Source organism: Megachile rotundata, chromosome 11, assembly GCF_050947335.1.
Source record: "Megachile rotundata isolate GNS110a chromosome 11, iyMegRotu1, whole genome shotgun sequence".
Classification (NCBI taxonomy): domain Eukaryota; kingdom Metazoa; phylum Arthropoda; class Insecta; order Hymenoptera; family Megachilidae; genus Megachile; species Megachile rotundata.
Genome location: NC_134993.1, coordinates 14,751,565 through 14,777,575, shown reverse-complemented (window position 1 = coordinate 14,777,575; position 26,011 = coordinate 14,751,565). Strand labels below are relative to the sequence as shown.

Genomic DNA, 26,011 nt, shown 5'->3' with positions numbered 1-26,011 from the left:
AATGATAAGGTAGCCTACTTTAATTTTAACTTGCGATTACCTTCGACTTTGTGACCATCAACTTCTAGAATCAATTGACCAACCTCGAGGCCACCGGCTTCGTAAGCAGCTCCGTTATCCTGTGAACACATATTAACATCTTTCACAATAGTATAAAGAAACTTATCGAGTTTGTAAACAATCTAGTATGAAAGGTTTTAACATCAGACTCACGTGAATATTGATAATCCTGGGCAGTGGATGTTTGGTGTTGGCACCGCCCTCGATGGCAATGCCCAAAATCGACTTGGTCTTCTTGACGGTGATCCTCAGGTTGCCTTGATGGTCGGGCACCACCAGGGCGCCGTCCTCTTCCCTTCTCTCGGACATCTCGCTCCTCGCCAATCGTTGGGCGCTGTGGTGTCGTCGTGGAGGTCCCCCGGCACCCGCGGTTCCGGCGGGCCCGCCACCGGAACCACCCTCCTCCAGCAGCTGCGCCTCCTGCATGTCGAAGCTCCGCGAGAGCTTGTGCGCGAGTTCCTGAAACGGGCAGAGCTACGTTTTATCGACGAAAGTCTAGCATCCGATTTCCGGTCGACCTTGCGGCTTCGCGACGGCAATCGAGTCGATTAACTGGCTTTACGCTTGCTTTTAGATTGGAAATACGAGGGTGACATCAATTCTCGGCCTTGATGAATGTTAAACCTTGATATGCAATAGTGTGTCACATTCATGGTGCAATTGTGATGCACTGGGGACGCAATCATGACGCATTCGTGGTACAATGAAGATGCATTCGGGACGCAATCATGACGCACTCAAGGTACAATAATGACGCACTCATGGAACAACAATGACGCACTGAGGATGCAGTTAGGACGCACTCAAGACGCACTCAAGATACAACAATGACGCACTGAGGATGCAGTTAGGACGCACTCAAGACGCACTCATAGTATAATCAGGACGCACTCAAGACACTCAGGACGCAATCATGACGCACTCAAGACACTCAGGCAGCAATCAAGACGCACTCAGGACGCAATCATGACGCACTCAAGATACAATAATGACGCACTCATGGTACTACAATGACGCACTCAGGATGCAGTTAGGACGCAATCATAACGCACTCATGGTACAATCAAGACGCACTCAGGACGCAATCATGACGCATTCAAGACGCACTCAGTACAATCATGACGCACTCAGGACGTACTCAGGACGCAATCATGACGCACGCAAGACGCATTCAGGATGCAGTTAGGACGCAATCATAACGCAGTAATGGCGCAATCCTTGACGCACTCATGACACATTCATGACACACTCGTGACGCACTCATGACAGATTTATGACACACTCATGACGCCCTCAAGACGCACTCATACGCAATTATGGTACAATTATGACGCACTAATAGTACAATCGTTGACGCACTCGTGACGCACTCATGACACATTCATGACACACTCATGACACACTCATGACGCACTCGTACGCAATTATGGTACAATCATGACGCACTAACAGTACAATCGTTGACGCACTCGTGACACACTTATGACGCATTCATGGCACAATCATGACGCAGTCATGACGCACATGTAACGGCAGGTTGTATGTGACAAACCAAAGTCGTATTTTCACTGCAGTAGAATATTGAACTGAATTCTGACTAAAATCTATGTAATCAAGAATTGCTGAAGGCAAAATTCAACATTATAACTTTCGCTGTTTTAACTTTATAGCAATAATTAGCTAATTGCGAATGATTGTCTAATTGTAAATTAAGGTTTAACATTACAAAGATATCTTAATTTATCTTCCAGTCTTCCTGCAGAGTCAGATTTTCGTGCAAAATTTGAAAATGGAGCGATGGAGAATACTCGATTGCTGTCACGTAGTCAAAGTCAGCCCGAGCACGCACGACGACAGCACACAAGAGCTAAAGGAGGCTGATGCTGACGAGTTTCTGTGCACGCTGTAGTCGAAGGGAGTCCTGGTAGTCTGTAAAGTTGGTTACTTAGATTACTCTCAACGAACAAACTCGGCTTCGAATGGCATCGGTGATCTGAAACTCCAGGAAATTGGTCGGAGCGCAACAAATATCGTCTTCAACAAATAACAAATTAACAACGTTTGTCTTAATACTCGCAAGTTCGATTAAATTAAGGGCCAGTTAAATTAGATTATCTTCACTTTGAAATTACGTCTTCTGGGTTGAAAAAGTTCTGGATTTGAAATTCATCAGAATAAATTTACTATGAATTGCCAGAGGTTCGATCAGCGATGCCACTCGAGTATACTCGAAAATTTCTGATCGAAGGTCGCTCAGGATCCTCAGGTTCCCGTCCTTTGCACTGGCCAACTTGCCTACCGGGCTTCGCTTCTCCACAACGGTGCACATCCCTTCCGGTACCTATATGCAATCGTACATGACATCGTGTTGAGACGTAAGTGACGATATAAATACATATCGATATAGGTATCACAAGAGTATAGTAAAAAATTAAGTCATGCTTGCTGATAGGCTGGTAGCAGTTGGGTGTTGGTGGTGCTCGAACAGAGTGGTGGTGGTGGTGGTGGTGTGGTAGTGGTAGTGGTGTCTGTCGCGTTATTAATATCAGAAAAACCACTCGTGTATGATATGGACAATGATCGTGAACTTTCAATGGGTCCGATCGGACCCGAGAAGCTAGGGAAACGCGATCACGGTGAAAGTTCCTCGCCCTGGGATTTCTCTTCCCCGAACAAAAGCTAATCGCGCATTGTCCGAATCTTAAAATAAACAGATAATCACCGTAACTGGAACGTGTCACGTTATCGACACATCGCTTTTAAAGTTCACCATCTGAGATTTTCCATTACCCCTCCCAGCGAATTTCCTGCGGTGAAAACTTCTGTCTACACTTTCTCTGCTGATTTACCGTCCTCGATTGCGTCCCATTACCGATCAAGACTTTCTTCCTACAAACTTCCTACTCCTCCTAGGTCTATCGTGTCATTCCACGTCGGTGGGCATCAGAATCGGAAACAATTTTTGTTAACGAAGTTAAGTAGTCTTTCAAAATTTTAGTCTTCAAGAGAAGTGGTTGAATATTTTTTACTCCAATTGCAGATGTTAATTTCTTACTGGGAGCAATTTATATCAACCAAGTCAAGAATGAATTGGTTTTTGAGAATTTTAGGAGTCCATGAGAGAAGTGTTTGAGTATTTTGCACTTCAATTGCAGAAGATGTTAATTTCTTACTGAGAGTAATTTATATCAACCAAGTCAAGAATGAATTGGTTTTTGAGAATTTTAGGAGTCCATAAGAAAAGTGTTTGTTTGAATATTTTGCACTCCAATTGAAGAAGATGTTAATTTCTTACTGAGAGCAATTTATATCAACCAAGTCAAGAATGAATTGGTTTTTGAGAATTTTAGGAGTCCATAAGAAAAGTGTTTGAATATTTCTGCACTCCAATTGAAGAAGATGTTAATTTCTTACTGAGAACAATTTATATCAACCAAGTCAAGAATGAATTGGTTTTTGAGAATTTTAGGAGTCCATAAGAGAAGTGTTTGAGTATTTTGCACTCCAATTGAAGAAGATGTTAATTTCTTACTGAGAGCAATTTATATCAACCAAGTCAAGAATTAATTGGTTTTTGAGAATTTTAGGAGTCCATAAGAGAAGTGTTTGAATATTTTGCACTCCAATTGCAGAAGATGTTAATTTCTTACTGAGAACAATTTATATCAACCAAGTCAAGAATGAATTGGTTTTTGAGAATTTTAGGAGTCCATAAGAAAAGTGTTTGAATATTTTGCACTCCAATTGAAGAAGATGTTAATTTCTTACTGAGAGCAATTTATATCAACCAAGTCAAGAATGAATTGGTTTTTGAGAATTTTAGGAGTCCATAAGAGAAGTGTTTGAATATTTTGCACTCCAATTGAAGAAGATGTTAATTTCTTACTGAGAGCAATTTATATCAACCAAGTCAAGAATGAATTGGTTTTTGAGAATTTTAGGAGTCCATAAGAGAAGTGTTTGAATATTTTTGCACTCCAATTGCAGAAGATGTTAATTTCTTACTGAGAGCAATTTATATCAACCAAGTCAAGAATGAATTGGTTTTTGAGAATTTTAGGAGTCCATAAGAGAAGTGTTTGAGTATTTTCCGACGCCCATCCGAGTGGAAGATGGCACAGCTAATCCAAAAGAAAGAAGCGACCGAACAAAAAATACGAAAGAAGGAAACGAAAAGTAGGCAAACTCTAACTCCCTGTCTTCGGGTAAGTGGCTAATCAGGGTATGATGATGGAATTCTAAGCTAGTGACTCTCGATCTAATCTACCGTTCCCCTTACCGAATCGGTTTTGTGAGTAAAGTGATCGTGCATGCCAACAAGACATCTATGTAAAATACACTCTGATAAGTAGATGCTCGAACGCGTGCACGCGTGATCGTGTAGACATGCGTACACGATGACACGGTCACGGTGTAATTACAATATTCGTGCGTTGAATAAAAATAATAATGATAATTTAAGGAGAAAAATTCGAAGGTAGCATGTGCAAGACATCTAAGGAAAAAAAGTACACGTACACACCTAACGCTATTTCGTACTAACAGTTCGCTAAATCTCTAAGAGCAGAACAGGAGAATTGATCTTGGTGACAGAGACAGAAAGAGACAACTAAAGAGATAAATAAATAGAGAGGTTGATATAACTGGGACATGCCAAATGACTCCGAACGTTCGAAAATTTTCTTGGCTTTCAGCCGCGAGAATATTTTTTAACATTCTGAACTTTCACTCCGGAAACGATTTCCTCGGAAAAATCTTTCGGGTCGAATGTGTATGCTCGAGGAAACTTTTAAGCTTCCCGAGAGTTTGTCAAAAGTTTCTTCGTGTGTTTGCCGTCTTCGAAACGCTTGTCAATCGAGGCAACACTTTTTGTTACAGATTTTACTGCTTTTCCGATTCCTCGCGATTTTGCAAATCTGTTTTCCGGTAAAACGGAACAAAAATGAGTCGAACATTATCTCGTTAAATCTCCTTGAATAGCGGAGGACTAGGGCTGTTTATCCAGACTGAAATTACCTTATTAACCCCTTGCACTATTTAGGTGCGCCACTGATCACTATCGTATTAAAATGAACGAAGAAGATTGAAGATTTTATGTCAATTGTAGAATTGATCGTGACTGAAGTATGAGTGCGTCACGACTTTAGTGAGTGCGTCACGATCGTCACGAGTATGTCAGACTTGTCACTAATGCGTCAAGAGTGTGTCACGATCCTCGCGAGTTTTTTTAAATGCGTCACGAGTGCGTCACGATTGTAACAAGTGCGTCACGATCCACACGAGTGCGTCACGACCCTTAAGAGTGTCTTAGACTTATCACGAGTGCGTCACGATTGTAACAAGTGCGTCACGATCCACACGAGTGCGTCACGATCTTTAAGAGTGTCTTAGACTTGTCATGACTGCGTCACGAGTATGTCAGACTTGTCACTAATGCGTCAAGAGTGCGTCACGATCCTCATAAGTTTGTTAAATGCGTCACGAGTGCGTCACGATTGTAGCAAGTGCGTCACGATTCACACGAGTGCGTCACGATCCTTACGAGTGTCTTAGACTTGTCATGAGTGCGTCACGATTGTCATGAATATGTCAGACTTGTCACTAATGCGTCAAGAGTGCGTCACGATTGTAACAAGTGCGTCACGATTGTAACAAGTGCGTCACGATCCTTACAAGTGTCTTAGACTCGTCATGAGTGCGTCACGAGTGCGTCACGAGTATGTCAGATTGATCCAAGTGTGTCACCAGTGCGTCACGATCGTCACGAATGTCAGATTGGTCCGAGTGTGTCACGAGTGCGTCATGAGTGCGTCAGAAATGTAGCAAGAGTGCGTCATGAGTGCGTCATGAATGTGTCATGGGTGCGTCATGAGTGTGTTATGAGTGTGTCATGGGTGCGTCACGATCCTTACAAGTGTCTTAGACTTATCACGAGTGCGTCATGAGTGCGTCACCATACTCTTGACTGTGTCAGACTCATCACGTGTGCGTCACGATCGTCACAAATGCGTCATGAATGCATCAAAGATGTATCAAGAGTGCGTCAACAGTGCGTCACAGCGTGATCTCCAGTGTGTCACGAGTGCGTCATGAGTATGTCCTAGGTGCGTCACGACTGTAACGACTGCGTCAAATCCGTGAAAATAGTGCAAGGGGTTAATTTCGAGATTAGCAAGAATTTCCAGACACGTGATCCCTTTGCACTCGAAGGATAACTCACCATTTAACGCATTCTGTAATTAACATTTTGTAAATGCCAAGTAACAGAGCACAGTAACAAAAGAAAGATAACTTGAAAAGAGTATAAGTCGAAGGAAAAAGTTCCAAGCGAAGTTTCCAAAGAAGAAAAATTCGAGTGCAAAGGGCTAATCCCGAAAGTCCGACAGCTCCATTAAAAGAAAGATGAAAACAGGAGGAACAAAAGGGTAAAAGAAACAGTAGAAAGTCTTGTGCTTGGTAGATATCTGTGTGTTGTGGTTTCGTTTTGATAGAAAACTTACGAGGGGCCTGGCGCCCCAGTACCAGGATTTGACACGTTGCGTTAGCCCACCGAGCAGGTGAGACCTCCAACCACCGAAACCTCCACCACCTCCACCCTCTGAGCTCCTTTCCTCCCTTCCTTCGTCCTCATCCTCCTCCATATCGCGATCCCTTTCCGTTCCTCCTCCTCGTCTCCCATTACCGATCATCTCGGCGTCGCTACCATCGCAACCACCGTCGCTTTCCTGCGTCGCGACGCCGGGAGAAAAACATCGAAAAACCTCGTGTTAGCCCCGTTTACAGCGTGTTATATTAGGGGGTACATTCGACCCATAGGACCTAATTGGGGTCCTGCTTTTTACGTCAACTTCCTTCGTTTCTTCGTTTACCCTTCGAGGGATGGGTTTAAGTATGGTTTTAGGAAGAGGTTTAGGAGATAATTTCTAGATCCGATACTTTGATAGGGCGATAGAGAGTCACTCTCAGCTTACTCTCAAGCTAAAGAGGATTTTAGAGGGAAATATTTCTAATAACATGCATCGGATACTGTCAAAATAATAAATTCTACGTTTGTCTGAGGTGACGGAGCTTAAAAATTACATATGGTAAGAAAATGGAGCTGACCTTACTGTGCTACGTTATCTAAACTACCATTGATAAATAGCCTAGACTATTGATAGTCTATTGTAATATTTAAGCTTTCATGACCACGTAATTGCTCTCGTTAAAATATTTCACTAATATATGACCCGATACATAAGTGACCCAGATTGTGAGATGGGTCGGTTTCTTCATCATGTACCGAAAGAATATGCGAATTCGACGAATGTTATTTGGAAAAGTAGTTGAAGAACATCGTCTTTGTCTCTTACGGTGATTTGAGACATGAAAGGAGCGGAAACACCCTGTATGTGAACATAACGGAACGACACCGGTGAAAACTTTCTTCGACGTTGACCTATTATCGGACCGCCATCATTATCACCGTTTCGCACGCTCGGTTAAGGTTAGTGGGTAACCGCGACTGAATTACGAGCCGGGTGTCCAAAGAACCAGGTGCGTTTTTCAGAGTGGAACGGTTCCTCGGGACATTTCTCCGAAAATATTGGTATAATTTTCCTGGGATTTAGTAAATAAAAATTATGGGAACAGAACTTGCAGCGAACGCTTCTTCAAGTTTTATCTAATCTGGTAACACGCTGGCTACAAGGAATACGAACGAGTAAATATCGATACGTTATCAGTGGCGTAAGGGATTATCGACTAATAAAACAGGCGTTAACCCGATAAAGTAATATTCGATCGAAAACGATTTTCGAAGGCCATTGCGGATTAAATCTTTCGCTATGATTTTTTTCGTTCGCAAACGTCCAGTAAAATTATCCTAATATAAAATATTAAGATTAATCATAAAGATATTAGGATATCCACCTATCGATTCCATGAACGACTACCTGATTACCTAGCGAGTAGGTGTCACGAACTGCTTTCGAATTCTTACGTAACGCCGGTTCAATGGACCTTGTATTCGAACAAAAGTTACTAATTCGAACGCGGAAATAATAATTAACAGTGGTAGAACGTTGAACCTTTAAGTGCGAAGTGTCTCGAAAGGTCAGGCCTTAAAATATTTATCGCAATCATCGTTACAAAATATTTATTGCGTATGCCACTGGTAGAGAAATAATTATGTAAAATTACCATTGCGTAAACATTGCGTAACGAATACGAGATTTCTGCTAGATTACTCTTCAGAGATATACACTTACTCGTAGTAAATTTATTTGAGTTTCGTTATCAATCATTAATGGCAGGATTACACTAAATGACGCACATGGTGCGTCACTCATACCATGATTATTCTAAAGGACACACATGGTGCGTCATTGACTGCACTAGTTCTATAGGACGCACAAGGTGCATCACTGATTTCATGATTATTCTAAAGGACACACACGGTGCGTCATTGACTGCACTAGTTCTATAGGACGCACAAGGTGCGTCACTAATTTCATGATTATTCTAAATGACGCACACGGTGCGTCATTGACTGTACTATTGTTCTATAAGACGCACACGATGCGTCACTGATTTCATGATTATTCTAAAGGACACACACGGTGCGTCATTGACTGCACGGTTGTTCTATAAGACGCACACGATGCGTCATTGACTGTACGATTATTCTATAAGACGCACATGGTGCGTCATGGATTATATGATCTCAGTACAAGACGCACCTGATGCGTCATCGACAGAACGATTATTTTAGAGGACGCACCTGATGCGTCATTGACTGTACGATTATTCTATAAGACGCACATAGTGCGTCATGGATTATACAATTATAGTATAAGACACACATGGTGCGTCATGGATTATATGATCACAGTACAAGACACACATGGTGCGTCATGAATTATATGATCACAGTACAAGACACACATGGTGCGTCATTTAATAGAACAATTGTACGAGACGCACATGATGCGTCATCGACAGAACGATTATTTTAGAGGACGCACCTGATGCGTCATTGACTGTACGATTATTTTATAAGACGCACATAGTGCGTCATGGATTATAAAATTATAGTATAAGACACACATGGTGTGTCATGAATTATATGATCACAGTACAAGACACACATGGTGCGTCATACATAGAACAATTGTACGAGACGCACCTGATGCGTCATCGAAAGAACGATTATTCTAAAGGACGCATTTGATGCGTCATTGACAGAACGATCATTTTATAAGACGCATAAGGTGCGTCATGACTTATATGCTTATAGTGCAAGACGCACATGGTGCGTCTCCGACACATATGGTCATTAGAAGATCAGAGTACAGGACGCACTTAGTGCGTCGTACAAAAGGTAGAGATCGGAAGGATGATCCCCGGATCGAACCGGTTCGTAGATAAGAGATAACCGATCCGGCTTGGCGAGCAGATCGATCGAGAAACGAGCCCGTTCCAATTTTCTTGTCGGCCAAGAACGCTTCGGCTCGCTTCCAGTTTTTCTCGCCGCGAACATGCTGACAATCACCAGCCGACGTAATAAATTCTTCGCCACTTAAGTCATAAACGCGAGCCGAAGATGTTCTTCTTCGAGCGTCTTCGCCTTAAACCGCCAGAATTATCGAGCTACGAATTAAAAATATTCCGACGAATTTCCATACAAATGGCACACGGAGAAAAACCGTGAACGGGCCAATTAACGGAATATCCGATTAACGTCGAGCTTCCCAGAAGGATCGGCTGAAAAAGAGTACCGTTCGTCAGCTTTGTTCAGGCAATTCTAATCGGCGAGGGATTCGCACGGAGGAAAGCTGCCAACCAGGAAGCGAGATTCTGCCAGTTTCTCTCGATGGGAATCTTTCTTCTACCTTTTACAATCATTACTCGCGAAAAATTTCTATGTAAGTGACGGACAAAGTTTCTATTTCTAAGATTTAGTCGTTGACTGTGTAATTACTATAGCGCTACGCTATCACTCTGTACTAACAGATACTACGAAGGTAACTTAGCACCCAGAGTTGGAGAGCTAGATCTGAGGAAACCTAGAAATCTGTCTACAGGAGATTACTCATCGGCGTTCATTACTGAAACGATCTGGAAGTCCTTCATCTTGACGGAGACTGTTTTCCATAATCTGATCATTGTCCAAACCCTTTGACTCGACCATTGTATCATCCCTTTTGTTCGTTATCATCCTGCAAGTCGGTTCTCCGCTTCGTAACCCGCATTCGAGGATAGCCAGACAACCTGGCAACGTTGTAAAACCCATTCTTCCACCTTCCCCTCTCACCTGTTACCTGTCCACTCGTTCCCTCCACACCTGTGACAGTCTCTCTCTCGCCGCAGCTACTCGAGAGCATCACTGTCCTTCTCTCACTTGTGGACGATCAGGTAAACGTAAACTCAGCCAGGTCTGGCGTACCGTCACTTCAAGCTCGGTTCTTGAATCAGTCGAGGCGACACCGTCGAGACGCGTGCCGCTTTGCTCTTTCGATCGCGAACGTTTGGACGCTTCATTCGCAAAATTGTCCTCAAGATACACCGAGATTGTGTTTAGTTCGCTGATACCAGGTGAGTCCTTTTGGATATCGAGGGTAGATTGCTGTTTAGAATTTTATCAGAGGCCCATGTACTGTTAATAAGATTGTTCCCGTGTTAACAAGATTGTTGATATTTTAGAGACAGTTTCAGATAGTTGGACAAGTTTTAGAGATAGAGTTTTCTAGAGCTTCAGAGATGGAGTTAAGAGATTATTCTCGATAAGACAATAGTTGATCAATTGTTCAGAGTATTAGAGGTTGAGTAGCTTGCGTACTTGATATTTAAAAAACTATCTTCCAGATTAGTTCTCAACAAGTTCGATAAGCAACATCTCAGAATTTATCCCCAAATATAAGCTGACATATGCACTTATAATGTAACTTTCGAGGGTTAAGTTGAAACGTAGCTTACAGCTCCACCTGACCATAACAATCCCGAATTTACATCCGCAGTTCCCGAGGATCCACAGTGAGTCACCGTTCCAAATTTCAGTCCCAAAGTGTGTCAAAGCACCAAATTCACTTCCAAGTTATACAGTAAATCGTACGAGTCTTTGTTTACGAGACAGCGACAATTAGTCTGTTTCTGTTCGATGTCGTCATCACATGTTCATCGAAGGATGCCCAATTAGCGTGACTAATAGACAGCCACTTAATATTCTTCCAATCCGTTGATCCGCTGATACGAGTTTCTTTCAACCATAAAAACAATCATACGATCGCTATCTCGCATGATTAATTCCAATTGTGCAATTTTCATTAAAAGTTTTTGTTAGTTGTTGGTAATTGAATTGAGAGATATTTGCTCGGGAGCGATGATCGAAGCAAAATTCTAATTAATTTGTAATTAAAAGATTTCGACATCTCCAACCATCGGCAAGGTTTTCGAAAGTGGAAGCTGCGAACTCGATCGAATTAAAAATCCCTGTGTCTTCTGGAGACGCGATCGAACTTCCGGGCTGCGCAGACGCCTCACCCGGAAGTCCCAGAGTCTCGATTAGCAAATTTCTACTCGTGTTCACTTTTCATCCGACTAAACCCGCGTCAATCTTTCGTACACCGAGATGTAGATCAAACATTGCCACATCGATCCGTGGTTCCATTTTTTATTCGCGTGCGGTTTCAGCGGAATATCCAAGGTAACGCGATCGCGAAAAACGTCGGAGAAACGCTGTGCAGCAAAAACGGATTGGCAACCGTTGCGAAATAGACAAAGTCTCTAAAACAAAGAGCCGCATAAATCCCGACAGCGGAATGAAACTCGAATTTTGTCAACGTACAGGACGTTTCAAAGGCGGAAAGCTTGCACAAGGTGATCGGGAAACTTTTACTTTCAGCGTTGACGCTATTGTGCAACCGACGCACAATGTGTACGACAGGCTGTATAAAAAGCACGTTGTGTAGAAAGTGTTCATTACGATTTACAATTTCCAAGCGTGCATTCGCGATCTTCTATCGAAACGCGATGATTCATGTTCCTTTCTCGTCGACACCTTTTCTCCTGTACTGACGTATTCCTAATAAAAAATCGCGGTGGTTTCAATGGTACTCGAGTTTCTCGTATTTCGCGTTCTTTGAAATTAACCCTTTGACTCATGACGCACCTGTGACGCACTCATGACGCACATTACACGTCAAATGTAATATATTAAAATTATATTCGCAGCATAATGCAATCTCGACCAACTATAATTTCCATGTGGATCAAATAAAAAATGTAACATTTTAATTTTTCTTTTTGAAGTACCAAAAGAAATCATAAGTCAAGGGGTTAATTTACAAGCCCGTCTTTCCCTAAAACTTAACAGTGAACCTAGCCTAACTATTTGAGCGTTTGGATTTGCGAAAAGAATGGCAGAGTTATCGAAAAACCGCGTACACGTCGGAAACTGTCCGTTTGAAGCGAGGTTGCCTCCTCGACGTCTAACTGTTTATTCTATACGGTATCCGAGCACCGACTGTGGGAATCCATATTTTTAACCGGTTTGATCGTTTCCTATAGTCCCTCTAAAATGTTCCTTTCACCGCAGCTGCCACCGTGAAATTTCCAGCCGAATTACGGCGAGTTAAAGCGTTCGCCAATTTTCGTTCCGAGAAACGTGTCGCCGGAAAAGAAATTCGATTCGAAAATTTTCACCTACACGAGAAAGTTATTTACACGCGGTTGGGAAAAGAAAAGAGCGTAAGCGATACTATCCGCTGGATCTGGAACGAGACCAGATACGTATGCTAATGTTCTGGTTTACGTCTTTCGTAAAAACATTTTAATGCCTGCTAATAACGTTCGTATCTCGTAAACCGAGCTCGGAGTAATTTATATCTTGTAACTTTATCTGGGAATCTTGCGTTTAATTTGTTTTTAAAAAGGAACGATGAAAGAACTATGTACCCGCGGACAGGACGTGTTCGGTAGTGGTCGGAACGATTCGGCAATGTTCGGTAATTGGCGCGCGCCGCTTTTCGATCTGTTTGAATACAGATTTTTGCGAATAAAAATTTGATTTACTTGCGAAGGAAGTTCAAGTTTTCCGTCTTAAAGAGAAGGAAATCCTTGGTATTTTAATTATTAAGAAAAGAGGAGGAAATCCTTGGAATTTTAATTATTAATTTCTTCGGAAATTATTAGAAGAAAATTATTTCTTCGGAAATAAAGAATAATTTTCCACGCCCCTATCGATGTTATGAATACGTTTTATTTGCTAGATATGGAGTAGAATATTATGCGTTAAATGTAATATTCATTCCACATCTGCGTTTACGACTCGACGTCGTCGCAAGAGGCGCCGTTTCCGCCAAGAAATTCAGAAGCTTTCGACGCTCGATGCTATCGGCGTAATTCGAGTTCCTTGCTCCGACCGGACGTAAACAGGATCGTAAAATCCCGAAGGAGATCGAGTTCGAACTCGGTTAATTGCGTCTTTAAATGAAATTTCGTTGCGAACAGGATTAAAATTCTCAACATTCGAACTCGGATAATTTTTGGCAAGAAATTTTCTCCGAAGTAAAAGTTCCGAAGTCGGGTAATTGAGATTCGCGTCAGGTACCCAGACCGGTGTCCCAGTGACATTCTTCTCGTCTCACGTACTTGCGTGACCCATTGCCCTCGACCGGCAATGACCGTCCCATTTACTTTTTACGCTCGAAAATTATGGCTCTCGAAATTCGAGGGTAAGATCGAAGATAAGGTAACCTTGACAGTATCTGTTTCGATCGTTTGTTTCAGCATCGAAATGGAATCCTGGTTGAGCGACGTGCAGCGAGTGAGAATTCCACGGCCGAAATTCGGCAGCGGTAATTGCGTGAGGCGATCCAATTCCACGGTACAACACGTGCGACCGGAAGTGCACTCGAGACAAAGCCAGGACGTGGCGAAAGCCACGGAAGAGCTGCGACAAGCCCTTCAAGAGAAACTTTGACCGGTCGGCCAGTGGTGATAGACGCCAACCGTAACCGAACCGAACGCATCGAGGATCTTCACTCTGGGATTCACTGTGGACGATTTAGTGTCCCTATTCCGCGATTCGATGATTTCGCAGAAGGACTGTAACGCTCGATAATCGAGCCTTTCTGCTGCGCAGATCCTCGTCACGACGTCTAACCCTTTTGCTGCGATTTCTACAACTTTGAAATTTATAGGATTCCTCGAATTTCGTATAATGTAGAAATTTGAAGGAAAAGATGAAGTCAAAATGATGAAGACCAAAGATCGCAGCAGAAGGGTTAAACGTCCGCGAAGTATTCGTAAACGGGAAAGAAGGATTGTTATCCCCCCGGCAGTTCAAGGATAAGTTCACGGCCTTCAAGAACGAGAGATAAATGTCCGTCGAAAAAGAAGCGATCGAGAAATAGAGACATTTCGCTGTGGGATCGAGCAATCGCGGTTGATCGATCGGTACCCCGATAATTAATTCAGCCGTGGAAACACCTTCGAGTCTGGTTTCCAGGATCTCTCTCGCGCGTGTACGAGTGATATACGCGGCACGATGAGCGTCGATCGAGCTGGCGTGATCGACGTCCATAAATCGAGCTCGTTCGAGATGGCAGCCGTGAGATCCCTTCAGCTTCCATCGTTGCAAGTTCAAGCGAATCGACTTTATTTATAACTAGTATTACTGCCATGTTCATGAATTTTTACGAAGGAAAAATTATCGAATAAGTGTGATATTAAAGAAATAAAATTCGGTAAAATTAATACACGGTGTTTTAGTTATCCGAATCGTAAAAAGAAATCTCCATATAAAATCCCATCCCAGTCTCTCGAAAGAAAGCACTCTCAGGTTAATTTCGTTCGGCGAAGAAGGTTCTTAAGAAGAGACAGGAAGTGTCGTCACAAAAGAGTACTCAAGGTGGAGGCGAAGGTAAACTATCGCTACTCACCAAATTGTCCGGATGAAGATGATGATGGCCGTAGTCTCTGGGATTGCCGCGGGAACCACCTGGCGAACTGTGTCTACGTCCGCGGCCGTTCTCCAGCTCGTCCTCGTAGTCCTGCAAAACAAATCAATTCCTCTTTTTTTCGTAATGTTCCTCGCTATTTCCGAGTCGAGTTATCGAGGGACAACGCTTCGTTAGCGAACTTCGCCGTCATTCTTTGTACCTGGTTGTCACACTCGTCGTCGTTGGAGAGGGCGAGATCGGAGGTCGTCACTTGGTGCTGTTGCGCCCTCCTGCAGCCCACTCTGCAATTCCCAAAATTTTCACACTCTATTTCTACTTTTTACTTCCTTCGAATGCTCTCTTTGTCACGGTTCTTCCTTTCCTTTCTTTCCGAAAATCGAACCGATTTCTCGAATTTGAAAAAAATGAACACGGTGAATTAAATCTATTTCTCACCCAGTGAGGTTTGAAAGAAGAATGGAGCACATGCGAGCGACTGCACCGGTGCAGTTATTTATACGTTTGCCATCGATTATTTAATGAGGACCGACGTCACTTATCAATGAGCATACACCGTCGCGGCGTGTCAAATCTATTTTCGCCAGCTCGTCCTTCGACTTTTGATAGTCGCTTCGATCGATCAGTATCGCGTGACAAGGACTAATCACGCGATTTGTCCGAATATTCTAAAAATCCAGCCGAAATTGTAGTTGTTAGTGACTCTCGTTTTATTGCCACTTTAGCTGTGTTCTGCGTTAGTAGGAACATCAGGGTGTTCACAGAGTTGTTCGCAGTTCAGACAACACTTTTATGAGAACAGCGGAGGCTTATTACGTTTTACCGTTTATGGCAATATAGCGAGAGTCTACAGTAAAAGACCGAGAGTCTACAGTAAAAGACTTCGTAGTTTGTTCGCAGCTCATACGACACACTTCTGTGATAAAAATGGAAGCTTGTTACGTTTTACCGTTAGTGGCAATATAGCGAGAGTCTACAGTAAAAGACCGAGAGTCTACAGTAAAAGACTTCGTAGTTTGTTCGCAGCTCATACGACACACTTCTGTGATAAAAATGGAAGCTTGTTACGTTTTACTGTTTATGGCAATATAGCGAGAGTCGACAGTAAAAGACCGAGAGTCTACAGTAAAAGACTTCGTAGTTTGTTCGCAGCTCATACGACACACTTCTATGATAACGAAAGAAGCTTGTTACGTTTTACGTAGTAAAACGGAAGCTTGCTACTGGCAATATAGCGAGAGTCTACAGCGAGGAGTAACACAGTGAACGTATCGATATTAAAATCTAGAGAGATTGCAATAGAAATGACAGAAAAATACGACATAGAGTAGACACTTCGAACATCACGTTCGCGAAGCTATTACGGTACTGCCAGCTCTCGAAGCTCATTTGTTTCATTCCGTTACCCAGGATACGACCTAGTGTTAGAATTTTCAAGGGCCATCCGTGGTTCCTATAGGTTCGCGTTTTACCGCATGAATTTCGTACGTACTGCGGTAAAAGAATTTTCACGCGATTTTCTATTCAAAGTGCACCGGCCATCGCGATATTCCCATTACACGAAGCGAGTCTGAGAATTTTAATTTTACCTTCTGGTAACGAAAGGGTGGGCTGAATGCAAGACAGCTAAAGCCAGATCAGGTCTGCTAGGAAATGAAATATCGATGTAGCTTCGTATATCCGACACAGAAACGCCATTACGGCTATCTTTGCTCGCTTGGAAATAACGTGTTCGTCTTTTTTCTGGACGGACGGATTCGTCCGGCGAATCACTTTGACTAATTAAAACGCGTTTTGCCACTTATTAACCTGCTAAAATTAAAATAAGCAAACAGGTGAGTCAAACTTCCACATTCGAGAAATCGGTCGAGCACTCAACAAAATTCAGTTACTTGTCCCAAAGTTCCCTTCTTCGTTATCTTTCAATTATCAAACTTAGAAACTTGTATTTTTACAAAGAGTCAACTCGACAAAAAGAAAGGATTTACAGCGAGGAGTTTGTAGGAAAATTAAGAGAATTCGTTTAGAGGAAGTCGACCTGGTCCTGGGCATGTCGGCCCCGAGACCGCTGTCTTCGCTCGGCGATCTATATTCCTGGTTTTCCCGAGGCAGGAGAGGTCCTGTCACTCCTAGAGGATCTCCTTCGACGTCCACCAGTCGTCCCGGACGGCAACAACCACCGGGTACACCCCTCTGCGAGAAATCATCAGATCCTGTCATGCCGTTTGCCGTTCCGTTAGCTACTTTCTCACCGGTTTCGATCGCCAACGACTCTCCGCGACAAACCCGTCTTACTTTTTTTTCCTTCTTTGCGCAAACTTTTACCGATATTGCTCCTCGATCGTTATGTCATGAATCGAAAGTTTAACCCTTGCACTATGATTTATTTTTTGGGTCAGACAATTATTTGTGGGGTCTCAGTTACAATTTAATTTTAATTAAAAGACAAAGAAAGTTGAAATTGATTTCATGGAATGAAATTGATTTCATGGAAAGAGCTGTTAAATGAAAGTCGATTTCACAGCTGAAGTACAAGTGCGTCAGTAGTGCGTCATGAGTCAGACTCGTTAAAATAATGCAAGGGTTTAAACCCTAAGATATTTTTAATTCGAAGTAAGCTAATTGCAGTACAATAGAGAAATTCCTATTAACAGAATAATCAGCCACCTGTACGCTCCGATTAAGCCGAGGTTGATTTAGTCGATCGACAAATCGATGGTACGACGTTTGATTAACGGCTTTCACGGTTCCGTGATCCTCGAAACGGAAGACAGCTACCGGAAGTCGTCGTAAATCAACAGACGCGCCGATCGATGATCGATTGACAATCGCTGTTAATTAATCGGTGGAAGAGGGACAAATTGACAGGAGAGCTATTCAATTAGAAAGACCGAAATCGCGACGGAAGATTCGCGAAGAAAGGAAATACGAGAGGATGGGGTTTTGTTTGAACTCGTTGGCTACGAAACCGGCCATTAGCGAGCTAGCCCGAGCTTTGAAGGCCGGCAGGATCTTCGTGGATCTGTTTTCGCTCGACGATCTCGTGTGCGGAATAACGAAATAATATCGTGCGAGAGCTTGAGTCAAGGACCCCTGAAATCGTGGCGCACGAGATGCTTAAAACTACTCTTAGCATCTTGCGATCGAGTGCGTGATCAATTATTTACCCAGGTTCTAGCAGATTTATTTTAAACATGGGTGAATTTACGCTTTGTTTAAAATGTGAAAGTATTGATCGAGCACCCGATCGAGGCAAGACAGAACGAAACAGAAATCCAGCAAAGCTCAGGCGAACTCCCAAATATCATGTACTGTCTCCCCCGATGTGGTCAGCGTGAAAAGAGTACAGGCACTAAAGCACTAGAAAGTCTATCGAGCAAAAGCCTTTGTTCTACCTTCGAATATTCGCTTGGCTGAAGCTCTAAGCGAACGTTGCAAATCGCCAAAGAAGCCACCGGACGTGAGGCAACACTGCCGTAAGCGGGCACTAAATCATAAGCAGAGAAGCAGAAAAGAGACAGTAGCAGACTAGCAGAGACAGTAGAAGAGTCTATGAGAATAGAGAAGAAAGAAGATAGAGCAAATAGTGATGGGCTATAGCTTTTTACTAAAATTCTACATCCAGATCCTAAATTTCTAGATACCCAGAGTTAAATTGATGCTTAGTTGTATTGTACTGTATTTTATTCTCTTCAGAATTATCTAGGAGACAATTCCTCCCAATATGCCTGATGAGATGCTTAGTTAAATTGTACAAAGTCCATCACTAATTGCAGAGAGTCATGCTTAAACCGCGATAGCCGACAGCGTTGAAGCGAAAAACAAAAAGAGAAGAAAAAAGAATTTGATCAGCGGTTCGTTCCATCGAAATCGACCGTAGACGGCTGGTAACTTGATCCACTGCCTTGGACGTTCTCCAGCTCTTCTTTTCTTTGCCTCCTCTCTTCGCGCGTTCTTCGCACCTCTCCAACCACGACGATCTCTCCTCGTCCCGTTCGCTCTAGTTTCCCCGATTTCGAATCGGGAAACGCTTTTTCGAGCTATTTAAGGGACCGTTTTAACATCCAGGATACATTCAGGGTACCGATCGAAATCTTTTCGACGGGTGTAGAGAACAGAAAGACGGTGGACAACGCAGAACAAAGAGTGAGAAAGAGACAGAGATAGACAGTTTCTATGTCCCGAGAGATAGAGACAAATATACAGAGACGTGTGATTTATAGAGAGAATCATGTTCGTGTCGAATGCGTTCACTTACCGGAAGATCGTGCAGCGACGGCGTCACTATTAGATCCGAGTGCGCTCGGTCGCCTTTTCTCTGAAAACAATCAAGTCATTTCGTTAGTAAACTTCTCACGTCATTTATGCAAAATTCTTAATTAGTTAGTTAATCTCTAATGCCAAATTTTTGCGAGATTACGTACCCTTGCCATAGCAACACGAGGTCTATAAACCAGATCGTCGAACGCAGCCCTGTCTTTGCTGTCGACGAGTTCTCTGAGCTCCGTCAGAAGAGTCAGCTTCTCGTGGGTGTTCAACAGATCTCCTAAACTGACCACCAGCTCCTCGATCGTCATTCGACGCGTTCTATAATCCGCCAGGAGCTGAGAGAGAGCTGCCCTCTCGCTTCGTGCGAGTACCACCCTCGCTTTTTCCTCCACCATGGCGGCCGTGGCGGCGGAGACCGTGTGCACGCCGCCTCGATGTCTCCAATCGCTGGCGATACTGGACAGAGTTCAACAGAAATGCAAATTAATTTCTTTCACGTTAAATACCTAACTGATGCAAAGTAACTGATATAAAATATTGACTGATACAAGTATCGACTGATATAACTCCTCTAAGAATTTATCTTCGTGTCAAGATTTGAATCGGTGCATGTTAACATCGATTCAAACGCTTACGTGGGACTGGGTGGTCGATGATTTCCAGGGCTCTCCAGAAGCAGCGGATCGTGTTCAGGGTACCTGGACGTGGGCATAACGATGGGCTGGCTGGTGGTACAAGAGTGTGGAACCTTTCCGACGTCGCGAATCAGGAGAGTCATCCTCTTGTTGGTCTTCAGGATCTGCACTGCCTCGTCATGGGTCGCCTCCTCGAAGCTCTGTCCGTTCACCTCGATGATCTGATCACCTACCTGTAAACAGATAACAGGATATTTTGAACTGTGTCTAACAATCGTATCTAACCAAAAGAATTTTTCATAAAAGGTTATTTAATTATAACTTTATCAACTTGTCAAAGTAAAAAGAAATTGTCAAATCAACTGACGTCAAAAAGATAAAAATATTAGCAGAATCATTGCGTGGATAATAGAGAATGCTGAAGGCCATAGAGAATAATAGATTAGTGTCTAAAAGCCGTGTCTAGGGGCCAAAGGGTCAAAGTTCACGACATCACGAAAGACAAATTGATCGGAAAGATTGTTTGACGCGCAATCGATGTAATAGAACATTCATGAATAACGAATGCCGTCAATTAGCCCGTTACGTAATCCAATGTCAGGAAGAATTAATTAATCTGCCGTGTTAGAACGGGCGCAAGCACTTCGACGAGGAAAGTGGATCGAAGTGATGCTTCATCGGGTCGCCGGTAACGATCGCAAAGAATCCAAAAGGTAAGCACTCACGATCACTTTTCGCTCCACCGTGATTCGACAATTTAACAATCACGACAATTAATTCTCACCAGGAGGCCAGCACGATCGGCGACGCTGTCTTTGTCGACCCCTGTCACGTAGATTCCGAGACCGTACTCGAGGCCGCCCCTGATCATCAAGCCTAGAGACTGTCCAGGTTCGATGCAGAGCTCGACCTTTCTCGTCCTGGGGCCGTATCTGGAGTCCCGCGGAGGGTACAACGGCGGTGGCGAGGCTGGACGACCTTGACGATCCATCCAGCTGCAGGATTGCTGGCGACCGGAAGTGGACCATACAGGGTGGCCTCCTCTGCAACGGGGATCCAACGCTGGACCGCGTACCGTCATACTCAGGGTTCTGCAGGACTTCAGCATCTGAAAGACAGTAAAAGTTTTAAGGATCAGGGTTGACACCTAAACTTAAGTAATAGTCGTTTAAATGAAATTTTAGTGTGGGATTTCGTGTTTCGATTTTTGAAGAAAAATGTACTCTGTTTGGATGCTTAACAATGATTTCTTTGATCTATTCGTAGTTGTCGGAATCTGTCCCTGCTGACACGTGTCCTTTTGGTTCTTTTGCATAACAGAACCGTGACGGGTTTTGAATAACGCTCGAAAGCCCTTTCACGGTCTCGTTCGATAAAGTACAATGGCCTCTTTCGAATAACGCCCGTTGTATCTCGCTGGAGAAAAGTATGATTATGGTAAACGTCGTTTTACCGCGATCGATCCATAAATTATGGGAGAGGCTTTAAATTAACGCGATACCTTGAATAAAGGCCACTCGAACGTATTGGAAATGCCTGAAAGAATTCGTGGCTATTCAGAATGGGTGAAACGAGGAAAAGGCCACTCCTATGTCGAGTGTGTCACAGTTTTCTTGAATAAATATTCAAGTGATTAGACTGAACATTCATTCATTTATTTATAATAAAGGAAAAATATATACCCCTTGACAATCTTCTTTATCTATTTTGTAAATGAAGGAGTTCATTCGCGATCAAATCACTCAGATCTTTGAGTGCTCGTTTATTAGAGTTCCTACAAAAAGCTAAGGGAAGATCAACAGCTGTTTAAGCAGCAGATTCGCTCGGACAAAGATTGCCTGCTTGTTCACACACGTTCCAAGAAAATTGGCACGTGTAAGGTCAACAGGGAGCAGACAGTGCGTTCTGCGGTGACGCCACTCGGTAGCTAGGATATCGATCTCCTGGCAGTCCGTGACGTCACATCCTGCCTATCCTTGACCCGACCCGGATCACGTCCTTAGGATTCCATGCTTCTGGAAGATGCAATTTTCTCGTGTTTATGCGAAATACGTGCCGACACTCTTGGTACATTCTTCAATACAGACTTTGGTGAGACTGGTCTACCCTTCCCAATTAATCCTACTTGATTGCAGGACAAGTCCTTTGTTTGCCACTTGAAATTGAACCGTTTTCAAGGCACAAAAAGAACAAGATATTTTTTTGAATTAACCCTTTTGTTCGTATCTTATCACACTCGTGATGCACATTGTAGTTCGAACGCAAGAAATCAAAATTATGTTTGAAGCACGACTGAGTTTGTATAATTTGCATCAAGGGTGCCTGAATCCAAGATGCACCTAACATTTCAACTTTCTTTATTTATCTTAAAATTACGGTAATAATTAGCTAACTCTAACTGACGCACTTGATAAAAGTTGCAGGTCAAGAGACACATTAACGCACTCAAGTCAAGGGGTTAATAAAATAGAAGAAAAATTTCTGTAGAAAAATTCTTCGTCACTCTTTCAAATGCACCTTAAACTAGCTTAAAATACGAGAACCCAAAAATGGAAAGTAAACTTCAAATCGAAAGGGAAAAATTAGAGAACGTATAACACAGATCCATATGTACATATTTCACTTTCCTCAGACAGATAGAAACTGAATTCCAGCCAAGTGAATAACAATGACGAGTAAAGCAGAAGTTTATAGGTCAGTTGATAATCTCGTGGCCATCCTTCGAGACAATTAAATAAATAATTCATGAGGTCGAAGGGTAGTGTACGAAATCGAGTCGATCCTAACTCGCTTATCGCACTATTTTCGTTCCACTCGCGTGTACCTGTGTACTTTCGACCCAGCTCGAGGACGTCCCGTGAACCTTCGAGTTTTCGACGAACCAGGAAGTCTTACTATCAGCTCGGTCATTCTCGTGATTGCACGCAATAGTCGATGGAGATAGATTCGGAATGGATTTTCGGAATTCGTGATTGGGGGAAATAAGATGGAAGAAGAAGTAATTTATCGATAGTTGTAGGGGATCCTCGTGACTATTGTTATATACGTATGCATATAGGAAATGTACGTGTACATGTATGTATGCACATTCACATTCATATGAGAAATATACATATACATATAAGAAATGTACATGTACACATATGTATACACATTCATATGCATACGAGAAATATACATATACATATTCATATACATATGCACACACGTACATATACATACACATACATATACACACATGTACCTATACATACACATACATATACACACATGTACATATACACACATGTACCTATAATACATACACATACACATGCATATACACACATGTACCTATACATACACATACATATACATACATGTACATATTCACACACATATATATACACACATGTACATACACATACACATATACATATGAGAAAGCTTGAAAAGTAATATTTAAGAAAATGTGCAAAGTGTCTTTCACCCTTTCGGGTATTTCGGATCGATTCAGGCAGCATCCGTAGCTTCGTGCATTATGTAGGGAAAATAAATGACGGGGCTGAGGCGCCGAGACGCCTGGCGCCAGACAGACGTTCCACAACAGAAAAGAATCGAAGTTGAAAGTCCCATACAATTAACGATTTGATAATTGCGATAGGCCTTGACCCGTCTGAGAATTCCAGGATACGATAGGTCAGATGGATGACCCACTTTGACAGTCGAATTAAGCTTCCTGCTCCGTTGGTACTCGTAATCAAAATTGATTCAAGGTTCTTTCATTTCCATACTTGCTTTATTATTCTTTCAGCGTTCAAATATGTTCGGGTACGTTCCAGGCGTGTCTGATAGGCAGACCAGTTCGGAGAACTAATTCGAATCCAATCTGCACTCTCCATAGTCGAACTTAACTAACTTGGAGCACAATTTTAACCCCTTTTAACAACGAACTGTGCTGTGACACATTCATCACCAAAGCTGACAAACTTTTCTTATATTTTTCGTATTAACTGCAGATCGAAATGACATTTCAACCTTGTTCCTTCATGTTAAGATTGTAACACATCCCATCATGAACCTCCTTTGATCTTCCAGCGTAAATCGTTGACCGGGACAATTCGCAGCACAACAGGAAATAACACGGAGCGTTCAAAGAGTATTCGGAGAATTCCGTGGAAGCTTCTGGCTCCAGTCTGCGATATCGATCGAACATAAACGTTCGAACGGTCCGGATTAAATTGCACGCTTGTCGTAAAGTGTAACGGTGGCGGTAGCTCGTTATCTCGTAATGGCTCGTACACGCGCGGGCAAGAAACGTCGAGACGCGTCGCTAGGCGAAAACTTGGCCGGATTTATGAGGCGTTTTTCCACTGAATTCATTCAGGACGGCGCGACGGTAAATTTAGGCCGACGAGAAACTTCCGAAGCGTATTTCGTGACGTAATGGACCTTTCCGAGAGTTACGGTGCCGTTAAATGTTGGCAGTTTAACGTTCCTGAGGCACGGTTCGAGTCCGACAGCTCGATTACGCGCTTGTTTATTTAGTACGTTAATTGAAATATCAGATCTAGACTGCTTTGTGAATCACGACTGTAAAGGGGGTAAAAAACGGATATTCCTGTGACTCAAACAGAGAGTACCTTTGGCAATTTTTTTCTAACCATTGCTGTTCGAAATTATTTGATACACTGGATTTTTAAAACTCTCTTTATATCAGTGCATAGATAGAAAATCGACAACAAACTGGTTACATTAGGTTGGAAAAACTAATTGGGCTAATCAGACTCAAAATAAATCAGCTGACAAAACATCTACAGAAAAGTCCCTGTCTGTGAAATTAAAAATTGTATAAATGAATAAATAAATAATTAAAAGGGGTATTAAAAAGTGGATATTCCTGTGACTCAAACAGAGAATACCTTTGGCAATTTTTTTCTAACTATTGGATATTGCTGTTCGAAATTATTCGATACACTGTGTATTTTTAAAAAGTTCCTCTTTATATCACTGCACCAATAGAAAATCGACGATAAACTGGTTAGATTAGGTTGGAAAAACTAGTTGGGCTAATCAGACTCAAAATTAATCAGCTGACAAAACATCTACAGAAAAGTCCCTGTCTGTGAAATTAAAAATTGTATAAATGAATAAATAAATAATCAAAAGGAGTATTAAAAAGTGGATATTCCTGTGACTCAAACAGAGAATACCTTTGGCAATTTTTTTCTAACTATTGCTGTTCAAAATTATTCGATACACTGTGGATTTTTAAAACGTCTCTTTATATCACTGCACCAATAGAAAATCGACAACAAACTGGTAAGATTAGGTTGGAAAAACTAGTTGGGCTAATCAGACTCAAAATTAATCAGCTGACAAAACATCTATAGAAAAGTCCCTGTCTGTGAAATAAAAAATCGTATAAATGAATAAATAAATAAATTGAAAAGTGGTATGGGTTTGGTAAACCTTGTTAAAGAAGTCTGTATTTTTTGATGACTGAGGGTAAAAATGACTGTCGATATTTTTAATTAGAGAGTGTTCGAAATAGGTTTTGCTAACAGAAAGAAAAAACGATGTGTTCGAAACTTGCAGGCAGTTTTCGCGTAGCTATGTGCCTCTTCATCGAGCGAGTCTGAAACCTTGATGGCCCATTGTCGACGAGCTTTTGTCTCGAAACTCCCTACCTACTATGAGAGTATGACGAGATACCGGATCCAGAGATACTCATCAGAAGCGTTTACATCAGAGATTAGTCGTGGCGTGCTTCGAGCGACCCTTCTTTTCTATCGGGCCAGTCGATAGAGTCCATGTTCTTACATTTCTGCTCGACGACACCGTGAAATTTCTAGGTCTCGATGACGTCGTGGTTATTGGACACTGCGAAACTTTATATTGATTCTACTTTTCGTTTTGATCAATTTTTGTACGCGATTAGTCTTCTGCTTCGATGTTTCGGTCGATTTCTAGTCTGCGGTTTGATCCGCATTTCATCGTGGTTCATTTTCGAGTTAATCGATTTTCTGTTTGGACTCTTTTGTAGTCTTCAGTTTTAATTCCTTTTTATTGTAATCAGACGGTAGTTAATTGTGAGCAGACTACTGTTTCTGTATTTTTTGAAAGGCG

The 26,011-nt window shown here is 42.3% G+C and overlaps 1 protein-coding gene across 9 annotated transcripts in view; it reads right to left on the bottom strand.

Annotated features, from left to right (window-relative positions):
• Positions 1 to 26,011, bottom strand: part of dysc (whirlin protein dyschronic) — a 62,733-nt gene that overhangs the window by 4,560 nt on the left and 32,162 nt on the right. For 5 of the 9 annotated variants that reach the window (XM_012293185.2, XM_012293221.2, XM_076537206.1 and 2 more), the window contains 10 exons: positions 20,688 to 21,011; positions 19,904 to 20,136; positions 19,424 to 19,724; positions 19,258 to 19,317; positions 17,038 to 17,192; positions 15,202 to 15,283; positions 14,982 to 15,092; positions 6,561 to 6,785; positions 214 to 519; positions 41 to 119 (listed from right to left, as the gene is read on the bottom strand). In XM_012293185.2, the coding sequence (XP_012148575.2) occupies positions 41 to 119; positions 214 to 519; positions 6,561 to 6,785; positions 14,982 to 15,092; positions 15,202 to 15,283; positions 17,038 to 17,192; positions 19,258 to 19,317; positions 19,424 to 19,724; positions 19,904 to 20,136; positions 20,688 to 21,011 (1,876 nt within the window). Of the gene's footprint in view, positions 1 to 40; positions 120 to 213; positions 2,402 to 6,560; positions 6,786 to 14,981; positions 15,093 to 15,201; positions 15,284 to 17,037; positions 17,193 to 19,257; positions 19,318 to 19,423; positions 19,725 to 19,903; positions 20,137 to 20,687; positions 21,012 to 26,011 lie in introns of those variants that run through there. The other 4 variants (XM_076537209.1, XM_076537210.1, XM_076537212.1 and 1 more) reach the window with 4 other exon arrangements.